Source organism: Cebus imitator, unplaced genomic scaffold (genome assembly GCF_001604975.1).
Source record: "Cebus imitator isolate Cc_AM_T3 unplaced genomic scaffold, Cebus_imitator-1.0 Scaffold43, whole genome shotgun sequence".
Classification (NCBI taxonomy): Eukaryota; Metazoa; Chordata; class Mammalia; order Primates; family Cebidae; genus Cebus; species Cebus imitator.
The window spans coordinates 5,512,433-5,529,267 of NW_016107358.1; the positions used below are offsets into that span (position 1 = coordinate 5,512,433).

Genomic DNA, 16,835 nt, shown 5'->3' on the forward strand with positions numbered 1-16,835 from the left:
CATTTTGGTTCATGTGCTTCTAATAATCACTGACCCTTACCTCGTGTACTTTCCACAGGAAATGAATACGGCAGAAATTACTTTGACCCACTGATGGATGAGGAAATAAACCCAAGGCAGTGTGCGATGGAGGTCAGCAGAGAAGGTGAGCTGGAATTAAGTATGTAATTTTTATGTCAGAATATTCTTTTCCATTCATGAAAATGAGGTGACAAAGATCACACATGCAGTTCCATTTAGATTTTGCAGCTTACAATTTAAATGGTAAGTTTTAACCACTAACAACATGATGGGCAGTGAAGGTAATTTTTCATCAAGGACAGCGGGCTGGTCAGATGGAAGAAGCACCAATGTGCTTTCATCTGAGGCTACTGTGAGGCGTTTGATGCCATCATAAGGCCCATGTATGTGTCTGAGGAACATCATCACCTTCAAATGCATCTCTGCTTTTTGAATTTAAAATGAACATTCTTCAACAAATTGCATCTAGCACAGGAGATTTCCATATCTCCTGTGATGATTGAATTTCTTTCCTTGAATTCATGGAACCATCACTTAACTTTAGAATTATGAAGGGGAAGTGATAGGATAACAATTTCCTCTTCTATAATCTTGAATACTAGTTGTGGTTGTAAAATAATAATTCAAAATTGCTCCTTAAGTGCATAATATTATGCATATTTTATAGTTTACAAAATACTCGGGTTTTTATAAAGGTTATTGCTGAGATATTGACAATGACAAATGTTACTTAGAATCAGCTGCAATACAAACCATATCCCACCAGTGGGTGCCAGTCATTGAGTCTGCACATTTTAATAAAAGAGTAGGGTAAATTCTCACAAAAAGGATGCAAGCATAGTGCAAAAATTATTGTTATAAAATAGCTCTCAAAAACCTATTTTTAGATAATGCAGAATCCACAGATATTATCAAAAGACCTATGTGCAAGATAGGACAAAAATTCAGTCTCAGAGTCAGTTTTCACTGGTAGCTCTAAAGTCAGGGTGCATGTGAGGCTGGAAAAGTTCAGCCTTCTATTTACCCAAACACACTTGGGGGGTGAGAGACAATTCTAGTGAGTTCTGGGGCGGGGTATTGATTGAATTATCATTGACGTCCGTTAAATTTTGTAGGAATCACAATATATAGTTATATATGGTGGAATGTTTGTAATGCGAGGACTCCCTAATTTTGGAAAGGTGACTTATTAAGTTATGTTCAATGAATAAGGAATGGTTCTAACTACAGACAGGGAAGTTTTATAAAATATTGCTGGTCACCTTTTCAGATTCCCTAGTCAGTTATTATTGCCTGACTCCCACGGCTGACGTGGGATTCCCTGTTTCAGATTAGGAAGCTCTTCCTGTGCTTGTACCTGCAGCCAGATCTGTGCTGGTGTGTGCTGTGGGAGGTCGGGGCTGGCTCTCTCGCTAGCTGCCAGTTCCACCTTTCTAATGAGCTCCTTTGCGATTGTTTTTGTTTTATTTCCTCCACTTCCTTCTAACTGCCTTCCCACTTTTTCTTCTCTTCTGCTTTTATTTTTCCCCCTCATTTCTTCCTGAGTGTTTTTCCCCCCTCTTCTTTCTGGAGTTCCTTTGTATCTACAAGATACATTTTATATGTATTGAAAACACATCATCACCACCTATCCCCCCCACCACACACACTTTTTTTTTAATTGAGTACCTTCTAGGAACTGAACACTATCTGAATTTTAAAAACAAGCACAACAACAACAGTAAAAACTATGACCCCTACCTTCAGAGCAGGGGAGAAGAAGGAAGCTAAACATATATAATCCGGTACAATTTAATGAATGGAGCTGTGGTTGAGAATATCATATGACAATATCTTTTGGAGATGAAATAGGAGAGCAGAAGAAACAGGAAGAAGCAGGTGTGCAGAGAAAGAGCTCAGCTCAGCGCCTCCTGACAAGATGGGTCTTCAGCCTTGTTATGCAGACACATAACATCAGAGCCTCTGGGTGGGTTCCAGAGAGGGGCAGACTGAAGCAAGCTGCAGTTCACAGCAGTTCATGTGGCAGAATTTTGGGAACACCTCAAAAGTCTTTCTTGTACACATCTATCTTCACTTAGGTTGAGTTTTTTGTTATTGTTGTTTGTTTTTTAATAGGGTCTCACTCTTCAGCTCAGGCTGGAGCTGCAGTGACATGATCTCAGCTGACTGCAACCTCCGTCTTCTAAGCTCAAGTGATCCTCCCACCTCAGTCTCCTGAGTAGCTGGGACTACAGGTACATGCCACCATGCCCGGCTAAATTTTGTATGTTTTGTAGAGAAGGGATCTTGCTGTGTTGTTCAGGCTGGTCTCAGGCTCCTGGGCTAAAGCAATCTGCCTGCCTCAGCCTCCCAAAGTGCTAGTATTATGAACCGCCGCAACTGGCTTGGTTGAACTCTGTTCTTATGTTTATTTGTTCATAATCTATATTCCAAAACAATTTGAGATAGCTTGCAATAGAAACACAAATGCACATAATTATGGAAAAGTTCAAGTAAAGACGAAAGGGGGATTTGAGAACATCTACAAAAGAGGACAAGTTAGTGTACAAAAAAAACAGGACAATATTATTACCATAATTAAGCACTCATTTTTACACTGAGCTTCCTGGAAGTCATGGTATAAAGAGAAACACCATAAGTAGGCTAGCTCCTATTTATAATAGAAATTATGCTCTTTTTTTAAGTGTAAATAAGCCACCACCACCAGCACGATTTTATTTTTTACACTAAATTTTGGAAGGGTAATATAATGTTCATTTTTATATGGTAGACAGTAGAAATTGCAAAATGCTTTATTGTTAATTACTGGTAAATACATTTTACTTAATATAGAATACAGATTTCAGTACTACTACTATGTCATAGGTGTGTAACATTTTATTATTTTCCAATTTTGCATATGACCTGATGTAGGTAATAATAGCTTGTGGATTAGTCAGAGTTCTCCAAAGAGGGATAACGACCTAGATAACCTTTTGACTCTCTTCCAGAATAATGTTTTTATAGTGTGTGTGTGTGTGTGTGTGTGTGTTTTGCAGGGGGTAATGACATGGCCTTAATGCTTTAAATTCACAAAAGAATTTAGAAGCCCTGTATTTCCTACTATATTGCAATAGCATATATTAAAGAATCCAGAACCATCTAAATTTCTTGTTTCTTATACCTAAATAGAAAAAAAAAATCACATATAGAGAGTAGCTAATAGAAAACACTCATTCATTTTGATCACTTGTATATTCTTTTGTATGTTTTAACAAACCAAAATGGCTTATTCTGAGAAGATTCTTGCGTAATAGACGTCGTAGTTCATTGAACATGAGATCGGTTTTAATGGAGAAGTATCCTATTATGCATGTCTTGTAACATACATTTAAAAATCATTGTTCTAACTATCACTGATTTACAAAAGGGGTTTTCTTTTTAGAACATGGCAGCATATTGAGTATTGAGTTGTGTCTATGACCCAGAATATAACTAAATGGCCATGATGATTAATAATTTCTTTTTGTAATTATGTTTTCATATCTATAAATTAATTGATGAGAAAGTTATCTTGTACATGTTCTTTTAACACTCCTACTAGGTGATGATAGAATTTTCTATAATCAATTAACAAACCATTTTGATGAGAGCAGACAAGGAAAACCCCAAGGTGAGAGATCAATTATCTTCAATCTTTTATTTTAACATTAGTTGTAAATTGATTGAAATGGTTTCTTGGAAATGCTCACCTATCTTTTCTAAATATAACCATTCACTGATTACCTATGTGAGCTTTCAATGGTTGTAGATATTTAAATGTAGCTGAAGTTTAGGGGAAAAGTAATTATGACCCAATTTCCTATAATTGCATATAATTTATAACCCTAAGTGGTAAAAATGATTTAAGATTTACTGTTGAAGGATCTTAAAATGGCATACGGCATACTTGGATTCACTAATTTATGAGGCGATGTGCTACTCTTTTTAAAGACTGTGTCTTAGCTTTTAAACAAATGCTTTTGGGTGGTAGAAGACAAGTAGTATATTGTTCTCAACCTTAGCGTGGAAATTCACATTTGCAAATGTTAGGCTCTTTATGTAAGAAATTATTTTATGTATTAAACTAAAAATTTAAAGGTCACCTTTAAAAACTGAATTTTAAATTCTTAGTTTAACGCATATAAATTCATACCAGAACCATATTGTAGTTTTTGCCAAAGAATTAAATATAAGTTGCCATATATTTCACGGGGAATAATTCTATTATTATTATTATTTACCGTGTGTGCTTAGTGCTTCTCAAACAATCATTTGTCTTCCTTATTAAAATAACTCCTCAAAGTATGTATAAGAGGAGAGGGCTGATCATGATTAAGTCTACTCATAGTTATTATTTCTATTAAATTTATGCTTACCTTTATCATTTACTAGCTGTGTGACCTTGGACCAATTAATTAATCTTTCTTTGTCATTTTTGCCAAATAAACATATAACACCTGTCACGTGGAGTAGTTATGAGGACTAAATTATTATTATATGAGCAAATGTGACAAGCACATACCTGGAATCATAAAGATAATAACAATAATCTTGCCGGCAAAAATATTAATGCCAGTTAAACATTTGAGTGCTTCCTAGGTGTGTGGAACTGTCCTAAACACTGTTCTAAATAATCCACTTGTTTAAACTTCATAACAACCTTTAAAGTTTAGTCCCCATTTTTATCCCCATTTACAGTATAATACCCTTTACAATTGTATACCTGCTTGGGCACACCTCCCCTTAACTTTTTAGCCATCGGTTTGTGTGGTCAGCCATTTATTACTTTTTGCCTTTGTAAACAAAGCAAACTCATTTTTCAAGCCGGGTCATTCTGGGAGATCCCAAGTTGAAATGGTGTATTAGAATTATCCAGAGAAGTAGAATCCAGTTGGGCTGAAATATGTTATAGAGAGACATTTATTTTAAGAAATTGGCTCACTCCGTAGCCAGGATAGCAAGTCTGAAATCCTTTGGACAGGCTCGCAGCCTAGAGAATCAGGTAGGGGTTGATGTGAAATTCAGGCAGGAGTTGAAATTGCAGTCTTGAGTCTGAATTCCACAGGGCAGCAGTCTGGGAACTCAGGTAGGAGCTGATGTGGCCATCTTGTGACTAAAATGTATAGGGTGGGCCAGCAGCCTGGAAATGCAAGCAGAGTGTCTATGCTGTGGCCTTGAGACTGAATTCCTTCTTCTTTGGAAAGCCTTTAATCTATGTACTTAAGAACTTCAACTGATTGGATGAGGCCCACACACATTGTGAAGAGTAATCCGCCTTACTCAAACTCTACTGATTTAAAAATTAATCACATCTAAATACACCTTCACAGTAACATCTAGACTGGTGTTGGGGCAAACAGGTGGGCATCACAGCCTGGTCAAGCTGATGCTTAAAATGAAGCATCATAAATGGTTATACTTAAGTCACACCCCTATAGGTTTAGTCTAACTTCTGAGTCAGCAAACCTATTGAATACGTTTTAGTGCTGGACACTGGGTAGTGCACTTTTATGCGTACTATTTCTTTTCCATTCGGATAGCTTTTTCAGCTTGGATCCTTTGAAACCACCTAAGTCAAACATTTACAGATAGCATCTAATAGATCTTCTGAAATCATTTATGGACTTACAAAAGTCTCTTAGAATTTATAGAATAGGCATTTTATGAAGTATTTTGTAGAAAAGGATGTAGCTAAGACTTATAAAGTATAAAGACTTATGCAAAGTAATATAGTGAATCAGGGAGCAAAGAACAAAGCCAGGGGACCTCAGGACACTCTAGCTCAGTGCTCTCTCCAGCACCCCACCTCATTTCCTCCTGCAGAAGAAGCCCTGTTCTAATGATTCTCATTAACATTCTAGACTAGGAGACATGGAAAATTTCATATTATACCTTCCAGCATTTTTTACAGACTGGAAGAGGGAGGATCATTTTATATTTACAGCATGCATCTGCATCTGGCTAGATGAATAGGTACCTTTTGTAGATGATACTGTTTTCAGGTGATAGAGAAGTAAAGTACACATACCATTTATGTAAATGCAGGCGTTACTATGCAAATAAACAAGGTAGCCCAAATAAAGTGCCTCTGTCTGCAGAGCTCAGGAAGTGTTCTCAGAGATCCCAAGGTGGGAAAATCAACCAAAGAGCTCTGGCTTCTTCTAAGCCTATTCATCTCCTAAACTGGTTACAGCAACACAGCAAGTAAGTGGTAAGATGTTGAAGTAAACAACATGTAATATTAATGCACAGAAAAGCACAGTACCCACATTTCAAGATATATTTGGTAACTGGGAAAAAGGCTTAAATGTACAGCTGTACTTTGTTGCATTTGTAAACATTATGGGATAAACAAATTTGGTTGTGGTTGTTTTTTAATCTTAAAACTTCTGTGCTTTAGTTATTTTCCAGTACATGAAATAGAAAATAATTTGCTAATTGGTCGATTATGAAAAACCAAACTTTATTGCATATGAGAAAATCAGTGATTAGTCTACTGTGTGTTTAGTCAACATTAAATTGACAAAAACAAATGGAATTCCATGTGATTTTCTTGGGTTAAACAGATGAGATCGGCGGGGAGGAGACTCTGAATTTTGAAGCACCTGGGAGTTCCAGTAAGAATCACAAAATCCACAAAGAAGCCAGTGAAGCCACCCCTGATTACCTTGAGGAGTTCCAAAGATACGCTGAAAAAAACATAATTCTGCTTGGAAGTTCTCCACTAGAACAGGTCAGCGTTAACAGTATATTCAGAAATGTAAGACAATCTCTCTTTTTCAAATGACAAGTTGAAGTGGCATGCCTACACATGGTCTGCTGATTTTGCTTACCAGCACACTCTTTCTAGAATACTCGATGACTTCATTGAGCAATTTTTAAATTTTTTATATGCATTGTAAAATGTGTAGGCAGAAGTTATGCTCCTTATCAATATCCTTACCTCTCCTGGATATTGATAAGGAGCATAACTTCCGCCTACACATTTTACAAAGTGTATAAAATTTACTTTGTACAATGTAGTTTCATTATGTGCTTTTCTTTTGTGTTAGACTGCTCATTTCTAGTGTATTATGAATTACTGATAATAAAATCTAAAACCAGTATACACGTACTTGGAAAAATTAAGAAACTGCTTGGACCTGTTTGCTCAACACTGTATTACTATGTGAATATTCTTGCACTTCTAAAGTCACTATTTAAGGATCTTGGGTATTCTAATTGTTGTGAGTTGCACCACACAAGAGTTTTAGCTGTTAGATTATCTTGACTTCAAAGACAATCTCATTTCTCTTCTGATTTCTGTGTCTGTAGGTTCTATTTATGTGTAATGTGCCATTATGTGCTCTGACCCACCAAAGACAGGAGAAGTGATAAAAGTACAAGAATCTTATGTGTCTAGCTCTAGCATGTGTGTGTGTTGTTATTGTTGTTGTTTTGTGAAAGGTACGCAGACTCAGGCTAAAGAGGAAAAAATTCACCAGGTGAAAAAGACTATTCTCAATGAGATCTTTTATAACAACATGTCACAAGTGGAGATATTATTTGGAACTTCAGAAGAGACAGGAATAGCTTAGGTGGAGGCTGGGGGGTAATATCCTTGAATTTGGATTATGGAAATTCCATAAAAGTTTTTCATATCTTCCTTTGCGCCACTCAGGCCAGAATATCATGGACACATTAAGGTTATGTCTATTTTAAGCTTTCTCAAGCAAGTGACCCAAATTAGCAAATACAGCCTTCCTTAACAGAGCCAGTTAGATGGCTCCGATAGTGGTTTGAATTGTGTTCTCCAAAAATATGTGCACCTTGGTATCAGGGAATGTGACCTAATTTGGAAATAGAGTCTTTGACGGTATAATTAAGTTAAGGATCTCCAGATGAGATCATCCTGAATTTAGGGTGGACCCTCAATCCAATGACTAATGTCCTTTTAAGAGAAAGGAGAGAGAAATTCGAGACTCAGACATGAGAGGGGGGAAGAAATTGAGGTGATGCATCTACGGGCAAAGGACCACCAAGGATCGCCACAGTCACCAGCAGCTAGGAGAGAGGCATGCAGTGGATTCTCCTGAAAGCCTAAGGAAGGAACCACCCTGAGGACACTTTGACTTTAGACCTCTGGCCACCAGAACTCTGAGACAATAATTTCTGTTGTTTTCAATGATCATGTTTGTGATACAGTAGTTTTTTATGGCAGCAGTGGGCAACTAATATAGTTCCTGGGATAGGTGATTTCACTGGCTAGGCTTCACTTCACTGCTCTGTTAACCCTGCCTCACACCTTTATGAAGACAGGGCTCTCAAAGGACATGGAGGTGAAAAGATGTATATTTTTATACATCTTTTTTAAAACAAGCATTTTTCAGATGTATATTCTGATACATTAACAGTTCAACATTTCCATTTTTTTTGCACCACATAGTGCCATTGTATATGTTTTAATTTGCACCATGTTTTTGACCATGAATACCTGGATTTCTTTGGGATATGTGGCTAATATTTTTAAATCCTCATTCTGTACAAGATAAACTGAGGCACAGAATGCTCATCTGCTTCACTGTTGTGAGGCTGTCATTCAAAAGCCAGCACAGTGTATAGAAGCTCAACACAAGTAGAACTCAAGCCTGCATTTTTACCATGTGTCAGTATTAGGAGACAGTCCACATATTCAGGAGAATTCAAGTCTTCTGCAACTATGACCATGATTCCCTTTAAAACACTGAAATTTGTGATCCTATTTTTTTCTCCTAATCAATATGTCTTAAATTATGTGAAATTCAACCTAAACTGACTACCTGAATAATTGCAAGAGAAATCATATGCTGACCTATGATCATAGGTTCATATGACAGATTCCTATGGGGGAAGGTGGCTGAGCTGGAGTCAGACCTCTGTTGGGACATGGCTTTTACATTCACAGGGTGTCAGATCATAGGCAAATTATTTAACTTCTCTGACCTCAGTTTTCTTATCTATAATTCAGGGGAAATTAGATCTACCTCATTGCATTGAATGAAGGATGAGATGAGTCATCCATGAATAATCTAGCTCAAAGTAGCTGCTGATTAAATGGTAGGAGGTACTATAGAGAGCAAAGATTCTAACACCCTTTCTTAGGTCAACGGTCACAATATTCTTATGTTCACTGTGTTCGGAAGTTCTATGAACACTCAAGGTTCATAAGCAGGAAAAAGCTTCAGATTTGGTGTTAGAACTCATAGCTTTCATCTCCATTCAGATGTTTATATGAACTTAGACCTCTGTGTTAAATAGGGCTAAATGATTTGAACCTCTTATGGGTATGAGGGGATTGAGATGTGTCCAAGTGCCTGGCAGTTAATGTTTTCTTTTTCTTGTGACTCATTTTCTATATTTGTTGAGACCATTACCTATTTTGACTTTTTATCACTACGTGTTGTAATGGTGAACTGATAATTAGAAAAGGCAAGGTGTTTAAATGGAGATGCAGGCAGGGGAGTCCCAGCTGGGGTGAGTGTTGCTGGCTGAGTCTCTACTCTTAAACAATGCTGATTGGAGTGATTGCTTCTCATCGTAACATTACAGAGCCTTGTTGTGGTGGAAAACCTGGGATGACAGAAGAATTCAGATTGTAAAAAAAGATGGGTCGCTTGACTAAGGTTACCGGTGGGACTGAGTTGGGAATTGTCTAGTACAGAGGTTACTATTTGAACGCTCATTAGATTTAGAGATCCTGATAGTTGATGTACATCTTGCAGAGAAAAACAGAAGCAAAATCTCATGTATGTATGCTGTATAGCAAAAGGATGGTGTTATTAAACTTTGTGAAATTTGAATATCCAAGCATATCTACTGTGGGACCCCTACTTTTTTCCTGTAGACAGAGTAGAATATGGAAGAATGAAGAATTTCCCTTCTCACTTTGCAAAAGCATTATGTGTGGTTGTGTATGTGTATGTCTGTGTATATGGTTGTGTGGGGGAATGGATGTCTATGCATATATGGCTGTGTGTGTGTGTGTGTGTGTGTGTGTGTATGTGTGCATGAAGATGGTTGTGAATGTGTGTGTTGGGGCAGGGGGTGTGTAGAGCCCCAGTGGGACTGGTACCACTGAATTCCCAAGGATCCAGCATAGAACTGATGAGAAAATTACTCTGGAGTTGAGCTTTAGTTAGCAGGGGTGATGGCAATGTTAGCAGTGATGGAGTCACTCCTGAAGCTATAGGAAGCATCAGCCAGGACTAATATATGAGCTGATGTAAGTCACTCATTGGGGACTCCAGACGTACCCAGAGAAGGAGAAATTCTCAGCTGGCTGATATCTCATGATAAAGGCAGATGTAAGAGCCCATGAAATCTGGCCTTAGGTAAGGTGAATGTGACAGATGAAGAGGATAACCACAACACTACAGAAACTTAAAAAAAATTGGGTCACTTAATGTGACCACTTTTTATTCCACAGTTATCAGTCTACATAGGATAGGCTAGCTCTGTAGGTATCTCAGAACAGTACTATAGGTGATGCTTCATGTCCAAGGCCATCAAAGAAGCAGGGTATCATCTGATATGGTTTGGCCCTATGTCCCCACCCAAATCTCATCTTGAATTGTAATCCCCACATGTCCAGGGAGGGACTGGTGGGAGGTGATTGGATCATGGGGACAGTTTCTCCCATGCCATTCTTATGACAGCAAGTGAGTTCTCACGAGGTCTTATGCTTTAAAAGTGTTTGGCAGTTTCCCCTGGATCTCGCTCTGTCTCATGCTTCAACATCATAAAACACACCTTGTTCTCCTTCACCTTTCACCATGATTGCAAGTTTCCTGAGGCCTCCGCAGCCATGTGGAACTATAAATCAATTAAACTTTTTTTTCTTTGTAAATGACCCAGTCTCAGGTATGTATTTATAGCAGTGTGAAAATAGGCTAACACAGTATCCCAAAGCATGATGAGATTGGAAGAAACAAAATGAAGGGTTGGGAAGATGAGAGGGCAATTGGGTAGGTAACATTCTCAGAGTCAGCTGAGAACATTCCATTTCAAGGGCCATGCAAATAATGAAATGTCATATTTATTTTTATCATAGGGCAGTTGAGTAGCCTAAGTATAGAAAGCAACTTTAGAAATATTTGTGCTGACTTTTTATATCCCACTGACACTGGAAAGCTTGTAGGAATGATTTTATGAAATGACTTAGGTCTGAGAATTATCTAGTAAAGAATAAAACTAATTGATTAAGTGAATAAATTTAATTAATTTAGTCACAGAGGACATCCAGGGAAACAATAATACATTGTTTTTCAAATATGTATTAAATTAGAAATAAAATAATTTTATTTTACATGTTAGCTACCAGGAGGAAATGTTTTCCTGGAAGTTCTCTAATATCTACTGTATGCCGTGTACCTGTTCCTAATCAGTTGCAGATAACTAGATTTTCCTCTGAATTTTAATTGTAGACAATCCATACATTTAGTTTATTCAATTAGGAAACCATGATTTAAGGATGCTTTTATTTTTTTTTTGACAATTAATGAGTAGTGTTTTTTAAGTTTTTTGTCTTGATTTAAAAAATAAAATATAGCATTTAGGCTAATTGTGGAATAAATATGTGAGTCCAAACTAAGCGGATGCCGGAGAAACATTCTGAAAAACAAGTCAGTATATACCAGCAATTAACCCTACTTTCCCAAATTCTTCATGACTTTCTGGCATTTGGCAGCAGGTATAAATCAAATCTAACACTGTGTAGTGAGTGAATGTCAAGTTTGAAGTCAGATACTTGGATATATGAGAGATTTTAAAATATAAAATCTGTAATAAAAGTCTATGTAAATTCAAGATGAAATACATAAAGTACTTTAACAGATTAATCAGTATCTTTTCTGTAAGCCAGAACTAACTAATGTAGTAGCTCATATACCGTCCCTTTAACATTATATTAAGTATAAGTGCAGGTATAATTTAAAATTCAATAAGTAAAACTATAAAAGGTAAAGAAGCAAAAGCACAGAGCACAAATATTTTATGGTTAACAAAACAGTGGTGATTGTCCATATTTTAATTTAAGGGAAAGGATAATGACACTGCCATTCTTTATAGTTCGCAAGTTTCCATAACATTCTTTGCCTTTTCTGAGACAGGCAAGAAAAGTGCCCTATTATTATAAATGTGAAAGAAGCTCTAGAGGACAGAAATATCATTTTACAGTTAAAAGGCTCACAGAATTTTAAAAGAAAGCTTTTAATATTTGGTTACGTCTATATGAGACTATTTTACTGTCTAATTTATAGCACCCCTAATTTTTCCACATTTGGCTTTCTTTTTATTTATTGTTTTATTTATTTTTAAATTCCTTCTTATCTACTTAACACACTTTTTTTTTTTTTTTGACGGAGTCTCACTCTATTGCCCAGACTGGAGTGCAGTGGTTCGATCTCAACTCACTGCGGCCTCTGCCTCCCAGGTTCAAGAGATTCTCCTGCCTCAGCTTCCCAAGTAGCTAAAATTACAGGTGCCCACCACCACACCTGGCTAATTTTTGTTTTTTTACTAGAGACTCCACCATATTGGCCAGGCTGGTAGAGAGTTTCACCATATTGGCCAGGCTGGTCTCAAAATCCTGACTTCAAGTGATCCACCTGTTCTCGGCCTCCCAAAGTGCTAGGATGACATGTGAGCCACTGTGCCTGGCCTATGTGACATACCTTTTGAGTTGGCCAGTATATTCTGGAGACATTAGGACAGAGACATTCTTGCCAAAGCTGACTGGAATTCCAAGAGAAGCAGGCTACCACTGAGAATGAATAAATATTTTAGTGACATTATCTTTGCTTGGAAAATTATTTAGCAGTGACAGTTTTGTATTTGCTTAGTATTGGGTCACATTCTATAAGCACTTCTAGGTGAAAAGTTTTTGTTTCATTTGCAAAACAAAAATGATGCTTTTTTTTTTTACTTTTTTCTTTATGATTTATTTTATATATGATCTTTTTTTTTTCTTCTGCCATTGGCAGTATTTTTAATTTTGAAACATAAAATAACCTCCATTCTCCTTTCCAATACTAGGAGCTATTGAAGTTGATAATTAGGCAACTGAGGTTGCTGAAGAAATTTATATCATTTAAAAAAATATGTGGGCTCACCGCATAACAGGAATCTGTGAATGAGTAAAGTAGCTGATTCTACAATCATTCAAAATAGGATGGTCCAAGCATGTATCCCTGGTGGTCAGACAAAGTCCAAGTATAACATTTTATGTATGTATAGATGAGATGGGCTGATTATTCTTCAGTGAACGTAATTTTTTAGAACTGAAATTTAGTACAAATAGATTGTCAGAGAGTTTAAGATTGTATTATTAGATAAGAATCAAAAGGGCAGAAATTCTTTATTTCTGATTAGGGCAGTCACATTTTCTTTACTACTCAACTAAGCCGTAGGGTACCGTTGGTTCACGGGCTCTTATGGAAGTTCAGGAGCCAGACAGGACAGGAACCAGAATAGAAATCTGCCTACCTCTGCATGGACTGGGGTGAAAGAAGAATGTGTTTTGTCATTATTGGGAGTACAGTAAGTCCTCACTTACATTGTCAATAGGCTCTTGGAAACTGCAATTTTAAGTGAAATAACATATAAAAAAATTAATTTTGCCATAGGCTAATTGATAGAAACGAGTTAAGTTCCTATGGCATATTTCTATTCACAAGTACATCACGAAACACCTAAATAAAGACCAAAATACTTCTAATTTTAAGCATTGAAATAAATGTAGGCTATACATATGTTTAAGAAAAATTATTAAAAATGAGAATATTGGCTAAATAGGAAAAATTTTTACCCACTTATTCCAGTTTAGGGTGGAAGGTGGCTGGAGTCTGTCCCAGCAGCTCAGGGCACAAGGTAGGAGCCAACCCTGGACAAGACACCATCCCATTGCAGGGTGCACTCACACACCCCCACACTCACCCACACTGACAGCATAGACACACCAGTGAACCTAATGGGCACATCTTTGGGATATGCGAGGAAATGGGAGGACCCAGAGAGAACCCACACAGATATGAGGAGAATGTGCAGACTCCACACAGGTAGTGGCCCCGGCAGGGAATTGATTTTCTTTGTCCTTGTTGTAATGAAATAACATTGACTGAAACATTATTTGGGGAAACTGCTGTATAGATTTCTATGTGCTTATGAAACCATACAGAGGAAAGAGCCACACAAAAGAATGCAATAATCACCAGTAGATTTGCAGATTTGGTTAAACTTTCAGATTCTGAAAGTTAGGTATTTAAAATTACAGTAAAGTTGTTCTTAACTTGCTTCCAGCTCTTTTTCTTTATTTTTCATTTATATATGGGTCACCACCACAATGAGCAAGATATTTCCTCAAAGTTCAAGGCAAGCTCAGCTGGCTGCCAATTAGCCTTTTGGCAAGAAGTCTTCTGAGCTTTAGTAAGCTCTGAAATAATATTAATGCATGAGTTTTGGATTTTTGTTTCAGAGCAAAACATCTATGTTTTATGGAATTTTGCTGCAGTTTCACCATACTGAGTATGCCACATTCAACATTACTTTATTATGTATAATTTTAAAACAAACAACACCATTTTGACAAAAGATTGAATAATTTCACCCTCTTCTTTGATAACTTATTTTAATTCCCTTATAAAGTTTCTGGTATAACTAAGCTTTCTTCAGAAACTCAGCCCTTATTTATATATCAGCAATGGATTTATGAGCCTCATACTGAAAACTTGTGCTGTGTAAGACAGAATTGAGAAACTGCATTGCTTTCAGGAGGAAGAAACTCCCATATTTGATATCAAACAAATGTAATAGCACTTCAATAATAAGATCAAGATACTTATGCTATATTCCATGAGTTTCTTGAGAGAAAGGGCTATATCTTTTTATCTTCAGCATCAAGAACAGGGCCTGGAAGAATACAAAGTTACCTTCATGGAATGTTTGTTCAATGAATGAATGAAGGAGTGAGTGAATGCTTCAGATAACTAGTATGGGAAAATTATCATGGATATCACTGGCTTATAAATGCTCTGTGATATTAATTTTCTCTAATGCTGTTATAATGTCATTATGTGGAGTGTTATGATTTGGTACTTTCATGTATATCAACTAAATTACTTTTAAAAATATTTAAGTGTCATAGAATAGAGAAAAGGGCCCTTTAATAATATAATAGCTAGCATTCATTGCATACCTACTGACACTATTTAAGCACTTTGCATAATTTAACCTCACAGCTCCATAAGTGGATAGTATATTATTACCCCCATCTTATAGAAGAGCAACCTAAGGCACAGAAAGGCCAAGTAACTTGGGAAAGGTTTTACAGCTAAGTTGCTCAGTCAGGATTATAACTTAATCATAACCATTATACCATCTTGCTAATGAGAGTACACAGTTTTAAAAACTATGGGTTTTTAATATAAAATTTTTTTGTCAATCATCAGCCACTTTACTTTTTGCAGGAAGTGACATCCTCAGGCCAATGAAGTGATTTTCACATACTTGAAATTATAGTAGAACATGGACCACAATATTTTATGAGGCAAGTGATAACATTATTTCACCTTGTATTTGGTAAACCATGTATGAGTCAGGTTCTATGGAGAAATGAAACCAATAGAATACACACACACATGTCTATGAGGAGATTTATTGCAGGAATTTGTTCACATGATTATGGAAGCCAAAAAGTCCCACCAAGCGCTGTCTGCAACCTGGAACCAGAGGAAACTGATGGCTTATCTCTCAGTTTGAGTCCAAAAGCTGAGAACCAGTGATAGTGGTGGGGGGGCTGCTTGGGTCCCCAAATAAGTCTTGGAGTTCAAAGACCTCGAAACCAGGAGCTCTGTGTCCAAGACAGGAAAAGTTGGATGTCCTAGCTCAAACAGAGTGAATTCACCCTCCCTCTTTTTGTCTATTCCAGCCTTTGATGGATTAGATGCTGCTCACCCACACTGGTGAAGGCTGTCTTTATAACTTGGTCTACTGATTCAAATGTTAATCTCTTCTGAAAATACCCTAACAGACACACTCAGAAATGTTTTACCAGCTATCAGGGCATCCCTTAGCCCAGTCAAGTTGACACATCAATTTAACCATCACAAACCTAGAAAAACAAAGTTGATAAATATTTACAATAGCTCAAAGACTCATTGATATTCCTAGCAATTAAACTGGGAAAACAAAGCCCAATGCAGACTAAATTACAAAACAATCATTCCTTTATTTAAAAACAATTATTAATATTATTTTTGATTAACAAACATAATTTTATACATTTATGGGGTTCATTGTGATGTTTTAATATGTGACTACAATGTGGCAGACTTAAACCAGGCTAATTAACATATCTATCACCTAGCTTACCTATCTTTTTTATGGTGATACATTTGAAATTTGCTCTTATTTTGAAATATATAATACATTATTATTGACAATAGTCATCCTGCTGTACAATACATCTAAAAGCCTATTCCTCCTGCCTGTTTGAAACTTTGTACCCTTAGATCAACATCTCTTCCCCATTTTTTCCTCTCCCCCACCTTCTGGTAACCACTATTCAACTTCCTACTTCTATGAGTTTGACTTTTTTGGATTCCACATAAAGGTGAGATCATGTTGTGTTTGAATTTCTGTACCTGGCTTATTCCACTTAGCATAATGTCCTCCTGGTTATCCCAGATTGTCATGAATGACAGAATTTTCCTCTTTTTTTTAAGGTCGAATAGTATTCCATTGTGTATATATACCACATTTTAAAAGTCCATTTATTCACT

At 36.7% G+C, this 16,835-nt stretch overlaps 1 protein-coding gene across 2 annotated transcripts in view; it reads left to right on the plus strand.

Moving 5' to 3' along the window:
• The window catches only part of OFCC1 (orofacial cleft 1 candidate 1), a 207,467-nt gene that overhangs the window by 34,276 nt on the left and 156,356 nt on the right, over nt 1–16,835 (plus strand). For both annotated transcript variants that reach the window (XR_005199879.1, XM_017526722.2), the window contains one exon: nt 59–145. Coding sequence is in view for 1 of the 2 variants with exons in the window: in XM_017526722.2 (XP_017382211.1) it covers nt 59–145 (87 nt within the window). In the remaining variant the exon portion in view is untranslated. The remainder of the gene's footprint in view (nt 1–58; nt 146–16,835) is intronic.